Below are 18,987 nucleotides of genomic sequence, written 5' to 3'. Positions count from 1 at the left end.
TGACCATTGCCTGCATTCGGTCGAATGTTGTCCAGCAGGATGTGCACCTTGGCTTGGAAAGGGTTCCCTACCCCTGTAGCCCATGGAGGTCCTCAGCAAACACATTCACCTTGAAGGCGCCATGAGACGTGTGTGTTATGTGCGTGAGAAAGGAAGGGGGATGTTCAAGAGATACACCAAACAGCATTTCCCAAACTTGGGTCTCCTGCTGTTTTGGAACTACAACTCCCATCATCCCAAACTGGCAAAGCCAGCAGTCATGGACAATGGGCGTTGTTGTAGTCGTCCCCCCCCAAAAAAAACCACAACCACTCTGGAGACCCAAGTTTGGGAAACACCAGGAGCACCTTTGAGGCGCAAGCCCTGCTGCTAGGGGAAAGAAGACGCCAACACCCTCCACCTCCGTCCAGTCACCGAGAAACCACACCTCAGCGAGAGCGGGCTGCCTCTAGGGCAGGCACCTCCAAACTCGGCCCTCCAGACGTTTTGGGACTACAACTCCCATCATCCCTAGCTAACAGGACCAGTGGTCAGGGATGGTGGGGATTGTACTCCCAAAACATCTGGAGGGCCGAGTTTGGGGGTGCCTGCTCTAGGGAGAGCTCCAAAGCCCCTTGCTGCTTGGGAGGGAGGCAGGAACACGGCAGCAAAGCCCCTGGTTATGAAGAAGGCGGGCTCGGCGGTGCCCCTGTGGGGTGGGGCAGGGAGAGAAGGGGATCCGTGCTTGTGCGGACTGGGCGCCTGCTCTCCAAAGTGAAGCCCAGGAGAGCGAGCGGGGAGGCGAGCTGAGGCGCCTCGTCGACGGCCGCCTCGCCTTCCTCCTCCTCGCCGTCACGTGGGCGTGAGGGGCGGGCGGGAGTGTGCGCGCGTGAGGGGGACTGGCGTAGAGCGGGAGACCCTGTGGCCGCGCGCGGCTCAGCTGCCGGCCCGGGCGTCCGCGCTCCTTCCCTTTCTGGCCGCCCTCCCTCGGCCCGCAATATGCCTCCGCTGCCCGCTGGCTGGTGGTCGCCATGCCGGGCATTCGCGGGAGCTCGCCGTGCTTCTCGCTCCGGGGGCTGGCTGCCGCGTCGGGGTTTCTGCTTCTGCTGCTGCTGTTTCTGAAGGGGCGCCCGGGCTCCGCAGCCTCCACCGGCGCCGCCGACCTCGCCAGGCGCCCTCCGAAGCAGCAGCCGCAGCGAGCCGCCCTGGTGGAGGCATCTTCCTCCGCCGCTGCTCCAGGTACGTCTCCCCGCACTCTGACCGCGCAACATGCGAGTATTTGCACCCAGAGGCTCCCGCTTGAAAAAAAACAACCTCCCCCCCCGTAACACCCACATTTTTTCCCGTATTGCGTCGCACCCCATTTCTTTCCCTCGCGTTGCACCTTTTCGTCCCCGTCCCCGGGTTGCAATGCATGCACACACTATCCCTTCTCTTCGCCCTTATGAGTGGACGGAAAGACCCATTCATTCCTTTTAACCTTCTGATCTGGATTGTTGTTATGATGATGATATTTAGCAGCGTGCTGCTCTGCTCTCGCCTTATGCCGTTCATCCGTAGTAAGTAGCCCGCCTGGGGAACGTGCATTTGCCTCGTTAGCGTGGAGGGCTTGCGGTAGTAGATCTGCCCTCGCTAGCTTGCCACAGCATCACCCCTGTTTTAAGATCTGGGGAGGGAATGTCGCATCGGGTTGTTTTGTTTTGTATGGGGTTTGCCTGAACAGCGCGGTTTCAGTGGAGAGGCTGGCGAGTTGCTTGGAGAGGTTGCCCAATTTTATAGACGGCCTCCTCGCTTTCTCGCAGAGTTTACATGGTAAGCCCAGACCGGCTTCGTCTCATCCCCATCCAGCCATCTCTCTCCCTCTCCCCGCCCCCCACCCGACGTTTTTCACTTTTGCCACTATACCCGTCTCTTTTCTTCCATGCAGATGGATGAGTGCGATCAGGATGGTAAAATGTATTTACATCAACTGCAAATGCGACGTTCATTTTTTAAAAGGCTACATAGAAAGAACAGGACATCGTGTTCTCCCCAGGAACAGGAGGATGCAGTTTCAGTGAGATCAGGGATGAAACTAGGCTTTATTTCCCCCGAGTCAAAGACCCAGTTTGGCACACACCCCTCCCCCAGGATGGGAGCGTCAATAGCTCCCCTTTGGAGGCTTCACCTGGGGCAAAACCCACGGCTCCCACCCCCTCCAATTACTGCACTGAGTGGGATGCATCTAATGCACAAGCCCTCTCCCCTCCCAATATTGCCTCATGCCTCTCTCCCCCAGCCCCATAATGCAATCTATTTCTTTATTCACACCATTAATTTCATCATATTGCCTTGTTTGTATGTGCCCCGTCCATGGGTTGCATCATCTCCTCCCCTTTCCTCTCTAAAGCTGCACCTATACACTGACACCAAAGCTCCCCTCTGCTTTCCTCACTTGGGTGGACTCCCTTATTTCTCTCTGGTCCTTTTGCCTCTGCTTCCCCTTTAAATCCCACAGTCTCCCTTCCTCTTCCCAGAAGACTGGCCCTAGCCTAGACCATGCATGTGCTGCTTGTTATTTATGGATAGTGTTGCTGAGGAAGGGGGTCTTGGCACTGTGTGTTTAATGAAGCAGCTTCCTTGCCTCTTGGGGATGTGAATTAGCCCTCCAGTTGCTGTTCCTTTCCCTCTATGGGGATTTAATAGCTGACCTGGAGCAGCTGCTGCTATGCTGTACTTTAAAGCTGATATTGAAAGCAGCTCCATTGGTGTGTTGTGATGTGATATTCCTTCAACCATTCCCTTCTATCCGCAGAAAGGGAAATATTTTGTATTACTCATGGAAGACTCCTTTAAAAAAAAAGAGAGAGAGATGGAGAGATGCTGTTTAACTAGAAGGGAGATGAAAGTGTCTTGGGATTTCTTGCAGCTCAAAATGACCTTTCTTACCTGAACATTGTATATTGAGGAAAATCAGTTGGAGTTTGAATTCACCATTTTATTTAATTTTTTTGTTTTTTGTTTTAATGGATCTTGTGCTCTTACTTGGCATGAGTTCAAATATATGTGCAGAGTATGACACATCCAACAAGGAAGTTGCACATCTGGTGATTTGTGATACATCATTGGTGATCTAATTTGCAAAAATGAAACACTGGCTGCTGATGTTTCTGTCTGCATTTTCTAATGCCAAATAATGGTATTTTTTATTTTTTCTAATCAGAATTCTTCTTTTCTCCCTTTCCCCTTGTTGGCTTTCTCTCCCTTGTTTTTTACTCTTTGGATACAGCAGTGTTGTTGTTGTTTTTAAGGGAAATAGGTCAAGATCCAAAAGGATGTGCTAGCTTAGTCTTTAGCTTGCAAGGTAATACTGTTTGTTAAGCTTAGCTCAGTCAATTTGTGCTGGCGCGAAATGGCTAGTGTATGTTAAAACGTCTTCAATGACTGGCAAAATCTATGAGCTCACTTGTTTTTCAGAATACTCTGCTGAGCAAGAAAATGTGTCATTCCCCTCCCCTCCTGGCAGTAGCGTACGCAGAAATGTGATGTTTCTGGCTTGTTTCTCGAATCAGCCTTGCATTGCAAATGCTCCTGTACCATAGCAATTGGTGATTAAAGCTTTGTTTGAGAAACCTTGTTTGTAACTAAGATGCCTGTAGATTTGTACTTCCTTCAGATGCTTGTTATTTAAGCCTTAAGTAGAGCCATAACTCCGCAGAGCAGGGATGGCCAACTGAGGGCCTACCATATTGTGTTGGACTCCAGCTCCCATCAGCCTTAGCCAGCATTTCCAGTGGGCAGGGATGGTGGGAGTTGTAGTCCAAGGACAATAGGAGGGCCATAGCTGCAGGTTCAACAAGATGCTTGTTACATAATGAAGCCATGGCACTTTCTTTTAAGTGCTTAAGGAAGCTGGTATTCCTGTGAAACATATAATCATATGACTAAAATATTACAGTTAAGATGCTTCAGCTCCAAAATGTTTCCCATTTTATTCTATGGAGAATAAACAGAGCAGTTTAAGTTACATTGAGCTTGAGCAAAATTGTTGCTTTTAATGCTGTGGTGTTGTAAACCTCTTGAAAATGTGGCTAAAATAAGAGGAGGGGAGCAAACATGTTTACTCATTAGAGTCACATTTGGATGCCAAATACATGACCAGTGGTTTTTAAAAGGTCTTTGTAGCAGTTGTGCTTTGGTTACACACCTCCTAAATTACGGTATATTATGACTTGTGTTTTTTTCAATTTAAACATGTTGGTTCCAGGCTCAGGATGGACAAAAGGATGCTCTTGAGATTATTTAAAATTACAGTAACAGAATCATATCATGGAATCACAGAATTGTAAAGTTGGAAGAGACCCTGAGGGTCATGTAGTCCAACCCCTGCAGTGCAGGAATTTCAGCTAGAATGCCTAAATGCAAGACTGAATGTTAGCCAAATGAAGAGAATAGAAAGGAGCACAAAACTGGACAGGGGGAGTCAACCGACACTAAGACATATGCAATATGAGGAACATATTGCTGAAAACATTAAGGTTGATAATTTATTTCAATGTATTGAAAATCAGACAGGCAGTTAGACCATTATGCAGCAGATGGGTGAATGAATTAGGAAAATTGCAAGGAAACTAAATTAATTATTTGCATCTGTCTTCACTGTGGAAGATGTTAAATAGTTCTCAACCCAATTTTCTGAAGAAAGGCACAATAAAACAAAAGTGAAATAGAAATGACTAGATGAAATTCTGTTCATCAGTACATTAAAATTAGTAAAATATCAAGTGTAGATGGCAAACCCCTGAGCTTTTTGAAAGGATTCAAATGTGAAACTGTTGGCTCTTCTAGCAAAAAATTAGACAACTTGTTCTTGAAACCAGCTTCCTTATCAGAGGAAAGATCACCAATATTATTACCAGCTTTTAATGAGGGATCTTGGGTGAATCCAAGAAATTACAGGTCTAGTAGCCTCACATCTGCCCCAAGTAAAATGGTGGAAAGATGTTTGAAGCTACAGTGATTAAAAACATTGAAGAATAAGCCTTGCAGAGAATGAATGAACATGGCTTCTAACAAAGGGAAGTTCTGCTCTGGCAGCCTTTTGGAGTTACCAGAAAGCTTCTGTTAAAGCTTCTCATGAATATACTTAGCATTGCAAAAGAGGGCAACTCTTACAGATTGGTAACTGGTTGAATAACAGGAAATAGTTGATGGGCAGTTTGCAAAACAGAGGAAGATAAGAAGTTGGATCCACTAAGGATCTGTATTGGTACTGGTATTATTTAATTTATTCATAAATGATATAGAGCAGGGGCCAGGAACCACTTTTTGTTCTGTGGGATGGATATAATGTCAGGTGGATCTGATCTACTGGAAGGCAGCAGGATTTACATTCTCTACTCAATTTAAACAGTATCAGAAATGGATGGTAAGGTCTGGATGCCATTTTTTGCGCCTGGCTGACACTCAAGGATTACTGAAATGTTTGTGCTTTGAAGCCTTTGAAACCTTGTTCAGCATAGACAATATGTTAAGGAGTTTAACAATAAAGAGTAGAGTGTTTTGAAAACTGAAGTATATTTTATTGTAAACACTATATTAAACATGTTTTAACAATTTCTGTTAAAAATATGATATTAACAATGTGTCACTTATGTGAATCGCATATTAGTTTATGCTTATGAAAATAATAAATAAAAAGTGGTGTGTCCCCCAGTGGTGACTAGACATTCTGTTTTGGCGCCCACAACCCAGGTTCCAGGAGCCATTTGGCTCCTAGCTTTTCCATCCCAGTTTCTAACACTGCCCCCAAAATATACAATTGATCTTCTTCTTCTTCTTCAAAACAAACCAAATTAATTGCAGAAGCATGTAGACCTTGAGAGGGGAGGGTGTGGCAAGGAGGTGCCCTCTGGATGTTTTGGACTCCAACTCCCATCAGCCCCACCCAGCATGGCTCACAGTCGGGGATTATGAGCATCTTAGTCCAAAACATCTGGAGAGGGACCAGACTGGGGACGGCTGATACCGCACATTTCGAGTGCTGAGCATGAGCCCTCCCTTTCCTTCTACGTATTGCAACGGGACATTATTAAATGACAGTATTTTCACAAGTTCAGCTGCCTTTGACAGATATAGCAGCAGTGTCATCAGCTGTGTTATCACTGCCAAGATGAACTGCTGTGACCCGGAAAACTACCTGGTGCAGTGTTGTGTCCACATATTTCCAAACAGGGGTTGCTGCCGCCCATCTGCTTTTATGTGGGAAAGTGTTTTCCAAGGAAAATGCTACTGGTAATTTTGAACCCTGTTTGGGGGCATTATACAGAAGATTGGAGAGTCTGCAGTCTGTCTCTAGATGCCTTGTTAACAACAAGATTTTACCCTTGAGACATGAGAACCTTCCCACAATCACCCCAGTTCGCCTCATAAGTTGGGGTACACACAGAGTCGGCACATAACCCAACTGAACACATCTTCTCTCTGGGGATTCTGGTTACTATTAATGCTTTAATTCGTCCTAAGGTTCTGCGTCTACCTGTTGACACATTATTTTGGATTCTGAGCTGGCACCCTCTATTCACATTGTTGAAACCTTGACACTATACTAAGGACTGGGGAAACCCAGCCAGATGGGTGGGGTATAATGTTATTGTTATTGTTATTATTTATTATCCTCACTCCCCAGAGACCCCCATTCAAGTACCTTGGGCATCTACAGGACTTCTTCTACATTATTGGCCAAGCAGGATTCACCATTTGTGTAAACAATAGGCTTCTTGTGGGTGCTGCACAGTGTTTGTGACCCCTGGGATTGGCATGATTGTGGCAGACTGGGGGGGAAATGGGGTTGTGGTGATACAAACAATGGCGGCAGCATGCACAATCATGATAATAAAAAAGTCAATATATACAAACAATGCTTCTTCATAAGCTTGGCCTGGCTGGGACATTTTATGTGTGCTGGAAAGTGTTCATGGGAACTGTCTTCAAAGATATTTCAGATACTTTAGTCGCGAAGCAGCAAGGCAGCCCTCCTCTAGGCATGAATGTGCGTTTTCTGGGAAATTTTGCCTTTGAAAAAAAATTGATTCAAATTAGGGTAATTTTCCTAGGGTAATTTGCACTGTGAAATATTTAGTCTGCTTTTTTTTTAAAAAAAAAAAAAAGATGCCCTAGCCTAGAGAGTGATCTGCTTTAACGTGTTTATACTCATATTAAGTGAACAGTGCTAAAACTTTGAAATCGCCAAGCTTGACTAATACTGTATTGAAGTTGGCATCCATTTATTTAACTAGGAATACACTTATACCGCCAGCATATAAGAGAGTCAATAAGTTAAAGCTGCAATCTTGTGCACACTTACGTCCCACTGCAGTCAGTGGAATTTCCTTCTGATTAGACAAAATAAAGTTGCATTGCCTATATCTCTTTAAAACGTGCATTTCATGTTCCGCTAAATTTTCTTTCTAGATATTTTACATATTCTAATACCAAACCTTGCACAGTACAGTTCTGTTACCACTAGTATTAATGAAATACTATAAATTGCTTGCATCAGAAATGTGAAGTCATTTAAGGTAACAGAAAATGCTCTTCTGGGCTAAAGAAATCATTCCTACGGCAGAGCTTTATGTTTCTGAATTGATGTCCCTGTCTTGTCCTTTCATTTTTGTCCTTTGTTCTAACGATTAATCTTCTGTCATAACCAAAACATCATTCATCTGCCCATGGAATGGTTGCACTTTAGAATTGTATCAAAAGTAGTTATGCCAATTAGGTTACCTGGGGAATAATTCCCCCTTTCCTAGAATTCCCACCTAGAATTTAACAAGATTGCGCACTCTTGTGTCTCCACCCTAATTTTATTATTTTGGGTTATGCATTATGCATTGCATGATTTTATAAACGAAACACCAGACCTATTTCTGCCAGCAAGGAGCTCACATTCTAAAATAAGACAGGTGGGTGGGAAGGGAGAGACAAAGGCAGGAAGAGCTGAACGTGAGCAAATGGTGTTATACATACCTAACTTTAGTTACAGCTGATTTGAAACCCAAGGTTTCAAAACAAGGTGTGTTTTGAGAAGTGAAGAGTGAAAGGTAGCACTGCATGAATATTCAGGCAGATACTTTTAGCATAGAAGGCAATGAGGGAGGATGGTTGAAGCCCTATTAGCAAGCAAGATACCTTTAGGCAGCTGAGGATGGAAATGGGGGAGTGGAAGCAATTATTATTATTATTATTATTATTATTATTATTATTATTATTATTATTGAATAGGTATGTAACAGGAATAAAAACCAAAACTAGAGTGGGTAAGTTCATGATAACCTTTAAAGGTAAGGGCATGGAGTCCATGCTGGAAGCCAAGCAACAGAAATTGAGGAAGGGGTGTCTTGTGGAGTCAGTGTAGGAAAACGTTGTCAGGGGAGTTTTCGATAGATGTGAGAAGGCTGTGATGGGAAGACAAAGGTAGAAGGTTGCAGTAGTCGAGGTAGGAGATTACTAGAGTATGGACTGAGACTTTAGCCAAGGGCAGAGGAATGGGAAAATTCTGAATTGATGTACAGGGAGAAGCAACATGAATTTGCAACAGATCTCTCTTTGCATTTAAAATGTGTCTTGCAGCCTGGACTTGGGGCAGGGAGTCTGTCTCCTGCAAAGTGAGAGCCCCCCCCCTTGTGAGTTCTGTGTTATGTGACTAATTCAGGAGCTTCTTGTCTTACGCTTGTCCACAAAGCTGTTACCAGGAAGAGAATCCTGGTTGCCAATAGCAATGGCATTTGTGAATTCCTGCCAAGAAGGTCCTCAGGGTTCTTTTAACCCATGTGGCAATGCAGCACGTAGGATCAGGAAAAAAGTGCTGCAGGGGCAATGGCAGTGCTATATCTGTGAATAATATTAATCTTGCATTTGTGGGCAGCTGTTCTTGCAAGGAGTTTAGAACATATGCCCATTTTAGTCTCTTAATCCTGAGAGAGAAGGTCCAGTGCCGCACAACCCAGATCTCTGATCAAAAGTCTGACATTGTCTACTACACCAGGGGTGGTTAACCTGTGGCCCTCCAGATGTTGTTGGGACTTGAATGCCCTATCACCCTTGATCATTGGCCATGCTGGCTGCTGCTGGTTGGAGTAGGAGTTCAATCACAGCTGGAGGATCACAGGTTCCTCACCCCTGTACCCCACCCCACACCCCTGTTCCTCCAGCCATCCACAACTGAGGTGCTGTGCTACGTTGATGGACCATGACTGAATCTGCCAGAACAAGTGAGCAGCCATTATGTCTTCATTGTGTGGAAAATAAATGATTGTTGGGGGAGAGCCCTTGGCTTCTTGATTATTTATCTGAAGTCTTTATTTTCTGTTAAGATGTTTTTCTTAATCGCTTTGTTTTTGTCACGACAGTATGCAGACCTTCTTGGCATTTAAAGCAGCCTTGAAATGTTGGGTTTATAATTCCTCTTGAATTATAGAGTCTGTTTCACGACGATTGTATGTAAGGAGTCGAGCCAACACATTATTATAGTTCTTTTGAGAAGCTCATTGGTTGCCTACCCTCTTCTTTATTCGCGCCTCTCTATATTTGTCTCCATTGATTATTCTCCTATGAAAAATTTAGTGAACAATGTTGAGAGAAAACACTGTTTCCACAAATCAGCCTGCTTTCATGTAAATATCAACTTTGGCCTTTAAATATTTTATTGGACATATATTATTTATTATAGTGGATGTAGCTTTTAAGTTCCATGGGCAGAGCCTGAATTAATTTGACAGTGGGTGTCTCATACATAACATTTGTGAAACGGAAAAGGGGATGTTGGGAAATAGCATATCTTTTTAGAGATGTCCAGCTTTGTGCATGCCGTCGCCTGATTTGAATAGCACAATGTAAGGTGATGTTTGCTGCATAATATTCCCAATCAATAAATGTCCAAATGCATTGGCAAAATCACACAAGCAGTTCTGATAGTAAGCTGGATCTGGAAGCTGGTCTGTACCCTTATTTGTCTGCTGCATCTTGTTTCCATGCTTTGTCACTGAAAGGGAAGGGGGGAAACTGGAAGAGCTTGTACTCCATTATATATTTCATACCTAATTGTTGCTGATCAGAGCTTCAGCTTCAGTTAACCTCCAGGGATACTTGTGGACACTGTGCCCCATATGGTGCTTCTTGCCTTATGGCAGCTGTTAGTAGGTCCTGGCCATACATTGGTTTTAGTATTACTGCACTCCTCCAACATTGACAGATAGCCAGTTTGCCATGAAAAATGTGGTAAGGGGTGCTGCCCTTTACTTTCTGGTATGTTTTGATTAGTATTGGAATGATTTTTCAGCCAAAACCTAGAATTTAAGGCATTAGCCTTGATGGGTTTTCTTTTTCTGGTGGTGGTGGGAGGAAGCAGTCTCCTCTATTTACTTGCTTGTAAATAGCCCATAGCCTTCACTGGAAAGTTTTATTGACAAAAATTATGTTTCTCTCCCTACTCCATCCCTCCTACATTCATATATGAAGGTGTCTTAAACTGAGTCTGACCATTGGTCCCCTGTAACTCAGTACTTCCAACTTTGACTGGCAGCACAGATCAGGCCTCCGTCGCTGAAATCTTTAAACTGGAAGTGCCAGGATTAAAGCTGAGACTCTTGTGCGCTGCAGAGCATGTGCTCTGCCACTGAGCTATGCCTTCCCCCTTCTAAGAGCATATTCCTTCCACCATATTGCTCACAGATGTGTGCAAGAAAGCCCCGTCAGCTGCTTCTGCTAGAAAAGCATTAAGCATATACATGCACACACATGCACAACATACAGTGCATTTTCTGTTCCCAAGAAGACTGAGACACTGGGCTTTCCTTACACTGTGATGCATGTGATGCTTAGTTCGGCCAGCCTTGCATTTAAGCACTCGCCTGGTGGGCACAGGTGATAAGTATTTGCATGCAGCCAAGTGCATGGTGGAGGGGGGATGGCGTGCTCTGCCTGCCTTCTGTGCACATCAGAGAAACCTAGTGGGCTGCCAGAGGAAGTACCTGCCCCCACCCCCCATCAGAGGAATGGAATAGGCGACTAGAAAAATGATGGAAACCCCAGCAGGTTGTTAATTTTCAGGGGATGGGATTTTGTGGTTTTATTTGCAAGGCTGATTTCTGCCCCAAAACGTAATAGGAATGCAAAGGTAGTTTTTGTGATGGGTTCCTTTTATTTTGTTGATAATAAAGTCATTAAGCACTGCTGCATTTTTCAGCTATGACAGTGATATTCATCTTGCATGCCTGATGCAGGTTCTTCACCCCTGCAAAAGGTCAGCTGTGGTCCTTTGGGGGACTGCTGTCTAGTTTTTAATGTACCATCTCCAACTTGCTAGTTGCTGAGAATTTTGCAAAGGGTGCTGGAGTAGGTTGAACTGTGAGCTGATGCAGCAAAGTAATTCTTTTGTTCTCACCCAAGAATGCCAATGCAGGATCACTTAGCACAGGTTATTTATGCCTTCCCTATTACCAAATGAGTTCTTGAGTATGCACATTTTCTTTGTAACTTACTACACAGTAGGGGACCATACAGTTCCAGAAACCTGTGCTTGTGTAGCACCTTTTACTTATTGTTAAGGGTTGTTGCTTCTGGGTTGTGAAGGAATGTTTGTTTTATTTCTACTGTAGGCTTTTTCTTCTGTGCTAACCATTAAAGCTTGTGATAATGCTGTTTTAGAAAATAGAGAAACTCAGTGGCTTTTTAGGTCATTAAAATGAAGTCAGGAGATAAAAAGCTCCTTTATGTGGCCATGATTGAGTGTTGAATGTGTCCTGGGTATATATCAAGATATTCAATACCATTTTTGTGTTAGTGCAGCATTCATGGTGCGCACACATATATATTCAGGGTAATTCTTAAACTTTGGAAGGCTTCCAAACTGTTTTATTTCTCCTGAATAAATTACTGCAACGTATATTATGAAAACTCATTAGCTGTTTTAATGGTTGAGACAAAAACCCTTCAGAATTGCCGGTGGGTCAGTTTAACCCTTGTCTTATCACAGTCCTGGCAAAACAATACTTAACAACTAGAGTTGGGTTTCTTCCTTGGTTGTGTTCTCCCTCTACCCTTGCTATATAGTTGGACAAAGCACAGATAGTTAGGCAAAGCAGGAATAGGGAACCTCTGGCCTTGCAGATGTTGGTGGACTCCAGTTCCCATCAACCCCAGCCAACATGGCCAATGGGAGTATGATTGGAGCTGTCATCCAACAGTATGTGGAGGGCCACTGGTTTCCCATGCAAATTTGGAAGTGGTGGTGCTACAAAATTTTACCATTCATAACAAACTGCCATTCCTTATCTTTAAAAAACCCAAATGGTTTGGGACCAAGGTACTCAAAGGATTAGCTCCTTCTGTGCGATCCTCCGCAACCAATAAGATCACCCAGAAGGCCTTTTTGTCCTGAGATGCAGTTGACCATGATGAGTCAAAAGGGAGGAGTCTCCATGGCAGTTCCTGGGTTGTAGAACAGTTCCCCCTTGGGCGATTGCAGTAGAGCATGAGACTCTTAATCTCAGGGTTGTGGATTCAAGCCCTGCTTTAGGTGAAAGATTCTTGCATTGCAGGGGGTTGGACTAGATGATCCTCGTGGTCCCTTCCAGCTCTACAGTTCTATGATTTGTTTGGTGACTTCACTTAATGTCCTTTGAAAAACATGTTTATGCTGGCAGGCATTATTTTAAACTTTTGATCAGAAATGTTTTTTTACCTCCCCCCCCCCCATTCATTTGTTAATATTTTAATTAACATTCATTCTTAATTCGTTATTGATTGGCCTCTATAATTAATGAATGTTAGCTGCCTTGTGTGCTTTTGCTAAAATGGAAAGGCTGAATAAAAGATCTTTCCATAAATAAATAAAGCATTTGCTTTGGAGATAAAGGACAATTGAAAATTATTCTCTCCTGTATATAGTATTAAAACAGTTTATGAGACACACAGGTTTTTATTATTATTATTATTATTAAACAGAATTTTAATAACAATCAGCTAAACCTCTTACGTGGTTTATGTAAAGCATTCATTTAAAAATATATATTCTTCTACCCTCTTTGACAAAAAAGAAATTACTTTTAAAAGGACACCATTTACTCTTTTTTTATTTACACCATACTGCTAGTATTGTATACTTTGCATATGCCTTCTGCTGGGGAGAGGAGGGGAAATCATTTTCTGTTTGCTTTGCAATAGAAGTTTACTCCAGCTGCTTCAGACAAAGGATTGGTTGAGTCTCTGATGCATGGAGATTCAGGTGTCCAGTACTACTTCAGAGAGAGAGGGAACCTGTGGCCCTGCAAATGAGGATGGATTCCCCTCAGCCCCAGCCAGCTTTGGCCCTGGTCAGGGATGATGAGAGTTGTAAGTCCAGCAACATCTGGAGGGCCTCAGGTTAGCCACCTCTGCCCTGCAAGCCACACAGGGACTGTGCTGATTCCTAGCATTCCATATGGCAGACTTCTGGTCCTAATTAGCATAATTAGCAGGAGAAGCAAAACAGACCCAAACAGAGATAGCTACACTGGACAATATGGTACTGGTCTGCAGATGTAACATTTGAACTTACGTTTCTAACGACATAACGAAAGCATTTTTCGAGTGGGACCAAACTGCCACCAAACTGGTGATAGCTTCACCGGTAAGCCGTCTCGGTAGGGACTTTGTGACACATTTGTATAACACCTAGCTAACATTCTGCTCAATAAGCACTGAACAGTAGCAGTAATTAAGTGAATATGTACCAGCTGTCTCCCATCGTTTGTGTTTTCACTAATTGTGATGAGGCTTGACTCCCCCCCCCCCCCCGTAGAATAAGAATATGAGAATGCCTGCTCTAAATGCTGAATTAAATAATTTGATGCAAGGGTATGCTAAATATAGCCTTTAGGGTGTATTTGACTGAAGAAAGATATCAAGATTATTCCGATGTGTGGTGGCTTGTGACCTGCATTTTTCATGAGGAGGAACAAGTTTTGACAAACCTGCCTTCTCTTGATTTAAAATAGCTTGTGTGCATTATAAAGTTCAAATCCAAGATTTGCAAATGACATTCAAATGAATGTAGGATCAGTTCAGAACTTCCTTCTCCTGAAATGTATATTGTAACGATGTCATACAAAAAGGCTGTGTATCAAAGTAAAGCACACTTAGATGTAATTGGCAATTTGACAAACAAAAGCAGCCTTAACACGTTGCCCTTCTACCAATTAATAGATAATTTTACCTTAGTCCTGTGACTTGTCAAGTAAACTCATTTGTTCTATTGAGAGACAGAGGATCATAGAGTTGGAAGGGGCCCGGGGGGGGGTCATCTAGTTCAACCTCCTCCAAAGCAGGAATCTCAGTTAAAGCATCCATGACAGATTTAAGCATCTAGCCACTGCTTAAAAACCTCCAAGGGAGGAGAATCCACATCATAAAGTAACCACATCAGCTTGTACACTACAAAATCTCATAATTAATAAACATCAGTATATTTGTTAAATATAGTAACTATATCTGCTGGGCCTTCTACCACTCCTCTATCCCACAGTTACTTACCAGGGTTATTGGTAAGTTAAAGGTAGAAAGGATATAAGTGATATTAAATGGTGGGAATGTGGTTTCAGGAAAACCACTGGAGTGGAAGCACACACCCCCCAAAAAAAAACCAACCCCACACATGTTGTGTGTTCGCTCCGTATAGAGTATAAATTCCCTTCTTGTTGGCCTTACAATAACACTATCCATGCTGGGTTTACAGGGCCTGATTATCTTCGGAATAACTGATTTCTTCTTTATAGGTCAGTGCACCTTTCGTATCCCTAATAAGGCTGATCAGGAAATAGCATGTTCTGCAAAAGCAAGAGTGAGACGTGGAAAATGATGGTTGTTCAGTCAGCTAAGACCAAACAAATCACCCAGTGTGGGGGCTCACAGCTGCTTCGCTTGTGAGATGGAAATGCATGTTGGAAGCAGCCTTCGGGAAATAAATCGTAAGCGTATGCCTGGCATTTTCAAAATAGGGGAGATTTTTAAAAGGAAGAAAAGATCACCACACTGATTTTATGTCAAATCTTTCATGCAGAGAAGGGGGAGGTAAGATAAAAAGCCAAATCAAACATTACACCCATCCTAGGGACAAGCAGTTTCAGGTATTGAGGTTTGGAGTGGAGAAGGGGTGAGAGGAGATGGAAAGCAGCAAATGGGGAAAGACTGATGCACCCCTCTTCACCTCTCTGCCCTCTATTTATCCTCCCCAAATTGCCCTTCCTGAAGCCATTTTTCTGTAGAAGAAGTAGCTGTTGGGTTAATAAATGCACTTATGTGTAATGTATCACGTGGCACAAAATATATCCAGTAAAAATTAACAGGGAAATCATCCATTGGTGGTGTTGCTGCTTCAGTGTTCATCACTTTGCTAGCAGTGATTATAATGAATGCTTGTTAGACAGTATTGCATATACGGTTTACTTGATGAGTTAACATCCAAGGAAAAGGTACAGAGTGAGCCGTTTTACTGTTTCTAATTGAGTCACTCTGTCGAAGGATTATTGGCAGGCTGTAAACAAACAAACAAGCAAACAAAACAACTTTTAAACTGCTTTTAAAATTGCTTTACTCCATTGTTCTTCCCCCCACTCCCTTCCCTTTTCTGCTTTCGTAAACGTGCACTTAAAGCAGTCTTGGAAGCAGAGACGGCACACTCACAACAAATGTTTTCACCCCTACACAACTGGTTTATTCAACCAGTCATGAATAAAAAGAAAACTCACTAATACCATCCCCTCTTGGAATATATTGGTACAATAACTGTTTTCACTTCTCACTAAGATAGTGTTTTAGATCTTGAACAAACAAACCATAAATTTCCAAAGACACAAGTGAAAAATGGGTCCAGGACAGGGAAACAGCTTTAAATAAATAAATAAACAAATAAAGACCGGGCTCAGGGCTGCTAACACTGAATATAAATACAGTAAAAACAAAAACAAAACAAAAACAGTTGATTAAAATATAAGTTAGAATACAGTTTAAAATGCACCGAAACCAGAGCAGCACACAAAAAAGCCTTTTACCTTCCCGCCAGAGCGGTACCTATTTATCTATTTTCACTGGTGTGCTTTCAAACTGTTAGGTTGGCAGGAGCTGGGACCGAGCACGGGAGCTCAGCCCGTCACGGGGATTCAAACCGCCGACCTTCTGATCAGCAAGCGCTAGGCTCAGTGGTTTAGACCACAGCGCCACCCACGTCCCTAATATAAGCCACCTTATATAGCAGTAAAAACTATTCAGTCCAGAGACTATCAAACAATCACAGATTCTAGTATCTAGGAGATGCCATTCTGTATCTCACAGGATAACCCACAGAATGATATTACACTCCTCTTTTTTGCCCTCTTGTTACTAAAGCATGGTAGTTGCTTTAGTTAAGTGCTTAATTAGTTCCGGAGGTCCGTTCTTAACCTGAAACTGTTCTCAACCTGAAGCACCACTTTAGCTAATGGGGCCTCCTGCTGCTGCTGCCGTGCCGCCGGAGCACGATTTCTGTTCTCATCCTGAAGCAAAGTTCTTAACCTGAAGCACTATTTCTGGGTTAGCGGAGTCGTAACCTGAAACGTATGTTTTCTTCCTTTTTTGAAAGTTGTATGAGCTGGTCCTGTGCATATGGTGATATGTTCAAAACCAGTGCATGACTTACTGGAGGTATGTGGTGAAATGCAAGTTTATTTGTAGCAATAGAGTCCACAACCCAGTAATGTATGAACTGTGCTTTCTTCTCGGTCTGCTCCTGACCTGTTTTAAGCAGATGTGTGCACTTATTCCAAATCAAGTTACCATTGCATGAGCTACATTAGTGTATTTCCTCAAGAATTCAGATTTAAAGTCTCCAGCTCTTTTATCTTAGTTGGACCATTTTCTTCTGGAGTGAAAAAACATATTCTTTTGAACTAGGAAAGCCCATCCCTACCAAGCTTTCAAAGGATATATAACGTTGATGATTGTCTTTCTCCTTTTGTCTTATTTAGGATCTATGTTTACACTGAAAGTGCAAGTCAATGACATCATCAGCCATCAATATTTAAGCCAAGCGATTGTGGAAGTGTTTGTCAACTACACAAAAACAAATTCGACGCTGACTGGAAATAATGGAGCAGTATTGATACAAGTTCCCTATCAACTAGGTCTAAGTTTAACTATTGCATCTTATAAAGATGGTTATATGTTAACACCTTTGCCTTGGAAGACTGGAAGAATGCCAAGTGAGTAAGCCCCTTTTAAAATCCTATTATTAAACTGAATGCACTTGAATTTTCTTCCTTCTTTTTGGTAATCCATCTCATTTTCATCAAATTAATGTGACTTAATGAAGTCACACAAAAGTATGTTGTGCTGAATGCAACTGCAAAGGTAAATGCCGCCGTCTTGAAAGAGTTATAAAATATATATCAAATGCTTCCATGAAAATATTGTAATTAATGCAGGTCTGCCCCAAATATTGAATACAGATTATCTTGAAGGAAGCTGAACAGTTTGTGAAACTGGAGCATATTGTCTCAAACGATAATCATGTGTTTTCCTGATGAGTTGGGAATGGCACAATTCTTACGCTGTGCTTCAGGTCATAGAATTATAGAGTTGGAAAGGACCCTAAGGGTCATCTAGTCCAACCCCATGCAATGCAAAAATCTCAACTAAAGCATCCTTTTTTAATGTCTCTTCTGTTTTGTTATATTATTTCCCAAAAAAAATACCAAAGCAGAAAGGCTAAAACAAACTCCCAACATAAACTAATGCATAAAAATAACAGCTTGTGCGTAGGCATATAGTTTTGAAGCTGATGACTTTAAACTAATCAGATTGCCTCATTATATTCTTAGTGGAGAAACTCTGCTTAGTTTAAACTCTAGTTTTGTTTAAAGTAAGGGTCATAAACCCAGTTTGCACATAGTAAGAAACTCTTGCAAATTTACAGCAGGAAACAAAGGCTTTTGATTTCCTGGTTTCCATGTGAAATACCAGTCCTCTTTTGTATCCATCACTGTGGTGTCCTAAATTTTACCACTCTGCAGAAGTGTAAGTCTTTTTTCTAGCTTTCTTTTCCAGTACATAAACCTTTGTAGTAATGTATTCCTATTATTTTGTCTTCCCACAGTATATTCATCAGTCACACTCTCACTGTTCCCCCAAAGCCAGGCAAATATATGGTTGTTTGATGATACAATTTTAATTACTGGGAAACTATCTGGTAAGTAACAGCAGTACTAAAAATTTACTAAAAATTTATCTAAGTTTTTATGGCAAGGTAAAAAAAAACACGTTAAACTGAAAGTACAGCAAGTTGCAGGGACGCGGGTGGCGCTGTGGGTTAAACCACAGAGCCTAGGACTTGCCAATCAGAAGGTTGGCAGTTTGAATCCCCGCGACGGGGTGAGCTCCCGTTGCTCGGTCCCTGCTCCTGCCAACCTAGCAGTTTGAAAGCACGTCAAAGTGCAAGTAGATAAATAGGTACCGCTCCGGCGGGAAGATAAACGGCGTTTCCATGCGCTGCTCTGGTTCGCCAGAAGCGGCCTAGTCATGCTGGCCACATGACCCGGAAGCTGTATGCCGCCTCCCTCGGCCAATAAAGCGAGATGAGCGCCGCAACCCCAGAGTCGTCCATGACTGGACCTAACGGTCAGGAGTCCCTTTACCTTTACCCTTACAGCAAGATGCAAAGGAAAGGGGAGGATTGGGACTGTCTGACTTGAAACTGTACTTTGCAGCCAGTTGCCTAGTTAGGATGAAGAGGTGGGTGACCTTGAGAAATAAAAAAAATTTGGAATTAGAATGTCACAATTTAAGGTTTGGATGGTATGGGTATCTGTGGTATGACAAGGTTATAGTTAGGGAGTTTAAAAATCATTTTGTTAGACATAATGTATTGAGAGTCTGGAATAGATAGAAGCCTAGGTTCTATACAAAGATACTGTTATGGCTCTCAACACCGAAATGTAGCACATTACCTGAATGCTCATA

The 18,987-nt window shown here is 42.8% G+C and overlaps 1 protein-coding gene across 2 annotated transcripts in view; it reads left to right on the top strand.

The window, feature by feature from the left end:
- The first annotated feature begins 841 nt into the window (after positions 1–841).
- Positions 842–18,987, top strand: part of FAM171B (family with sequence similarity 171 member B) — a 29,510-nt gene continuing 11,364 nt past the window's right edge. Inside the window, exons 1-3 of one of the 2 annotated variants that reach the window (XM_083496286.1) lie at positions 842–1,218; positions 16,998–17,231; positions 18,125–18,217. In XM_083496286.1, the coding sequence (XP_083352412.1) occupies positions 1,011–1,218; positions 16,998–17,231; positions 18,125–18,217 (535 nt within the window). In that variant the 5' untranslated portion in view covers positions 842–1,010. Of the gene's footprint in view, positions 1,219–1,507; positions 1,539–16,997; positions 17,232–18,124; positions 18,218–18,987 lie in introns of those variants that run through there. The other variant, XM_083496287.1, reaches the window with a different exon arrangement.

Source organism: Podarcis liolepis, assembly GCF_965112155.1.
Source record: "Podarcis liolepis genome assembly, chromosome: 1".
NCBI lineage: Eukaryota > Metazoa > Chordata > Lepidosauria > Squamata > Lacertidae > Podarcis > Podarcis liolepis.
The sequence above is the reverse complement of the archived record's forward strand: the minus strand, read 5'-3'. Positions and strand labels throughout refer to the sequence as shown.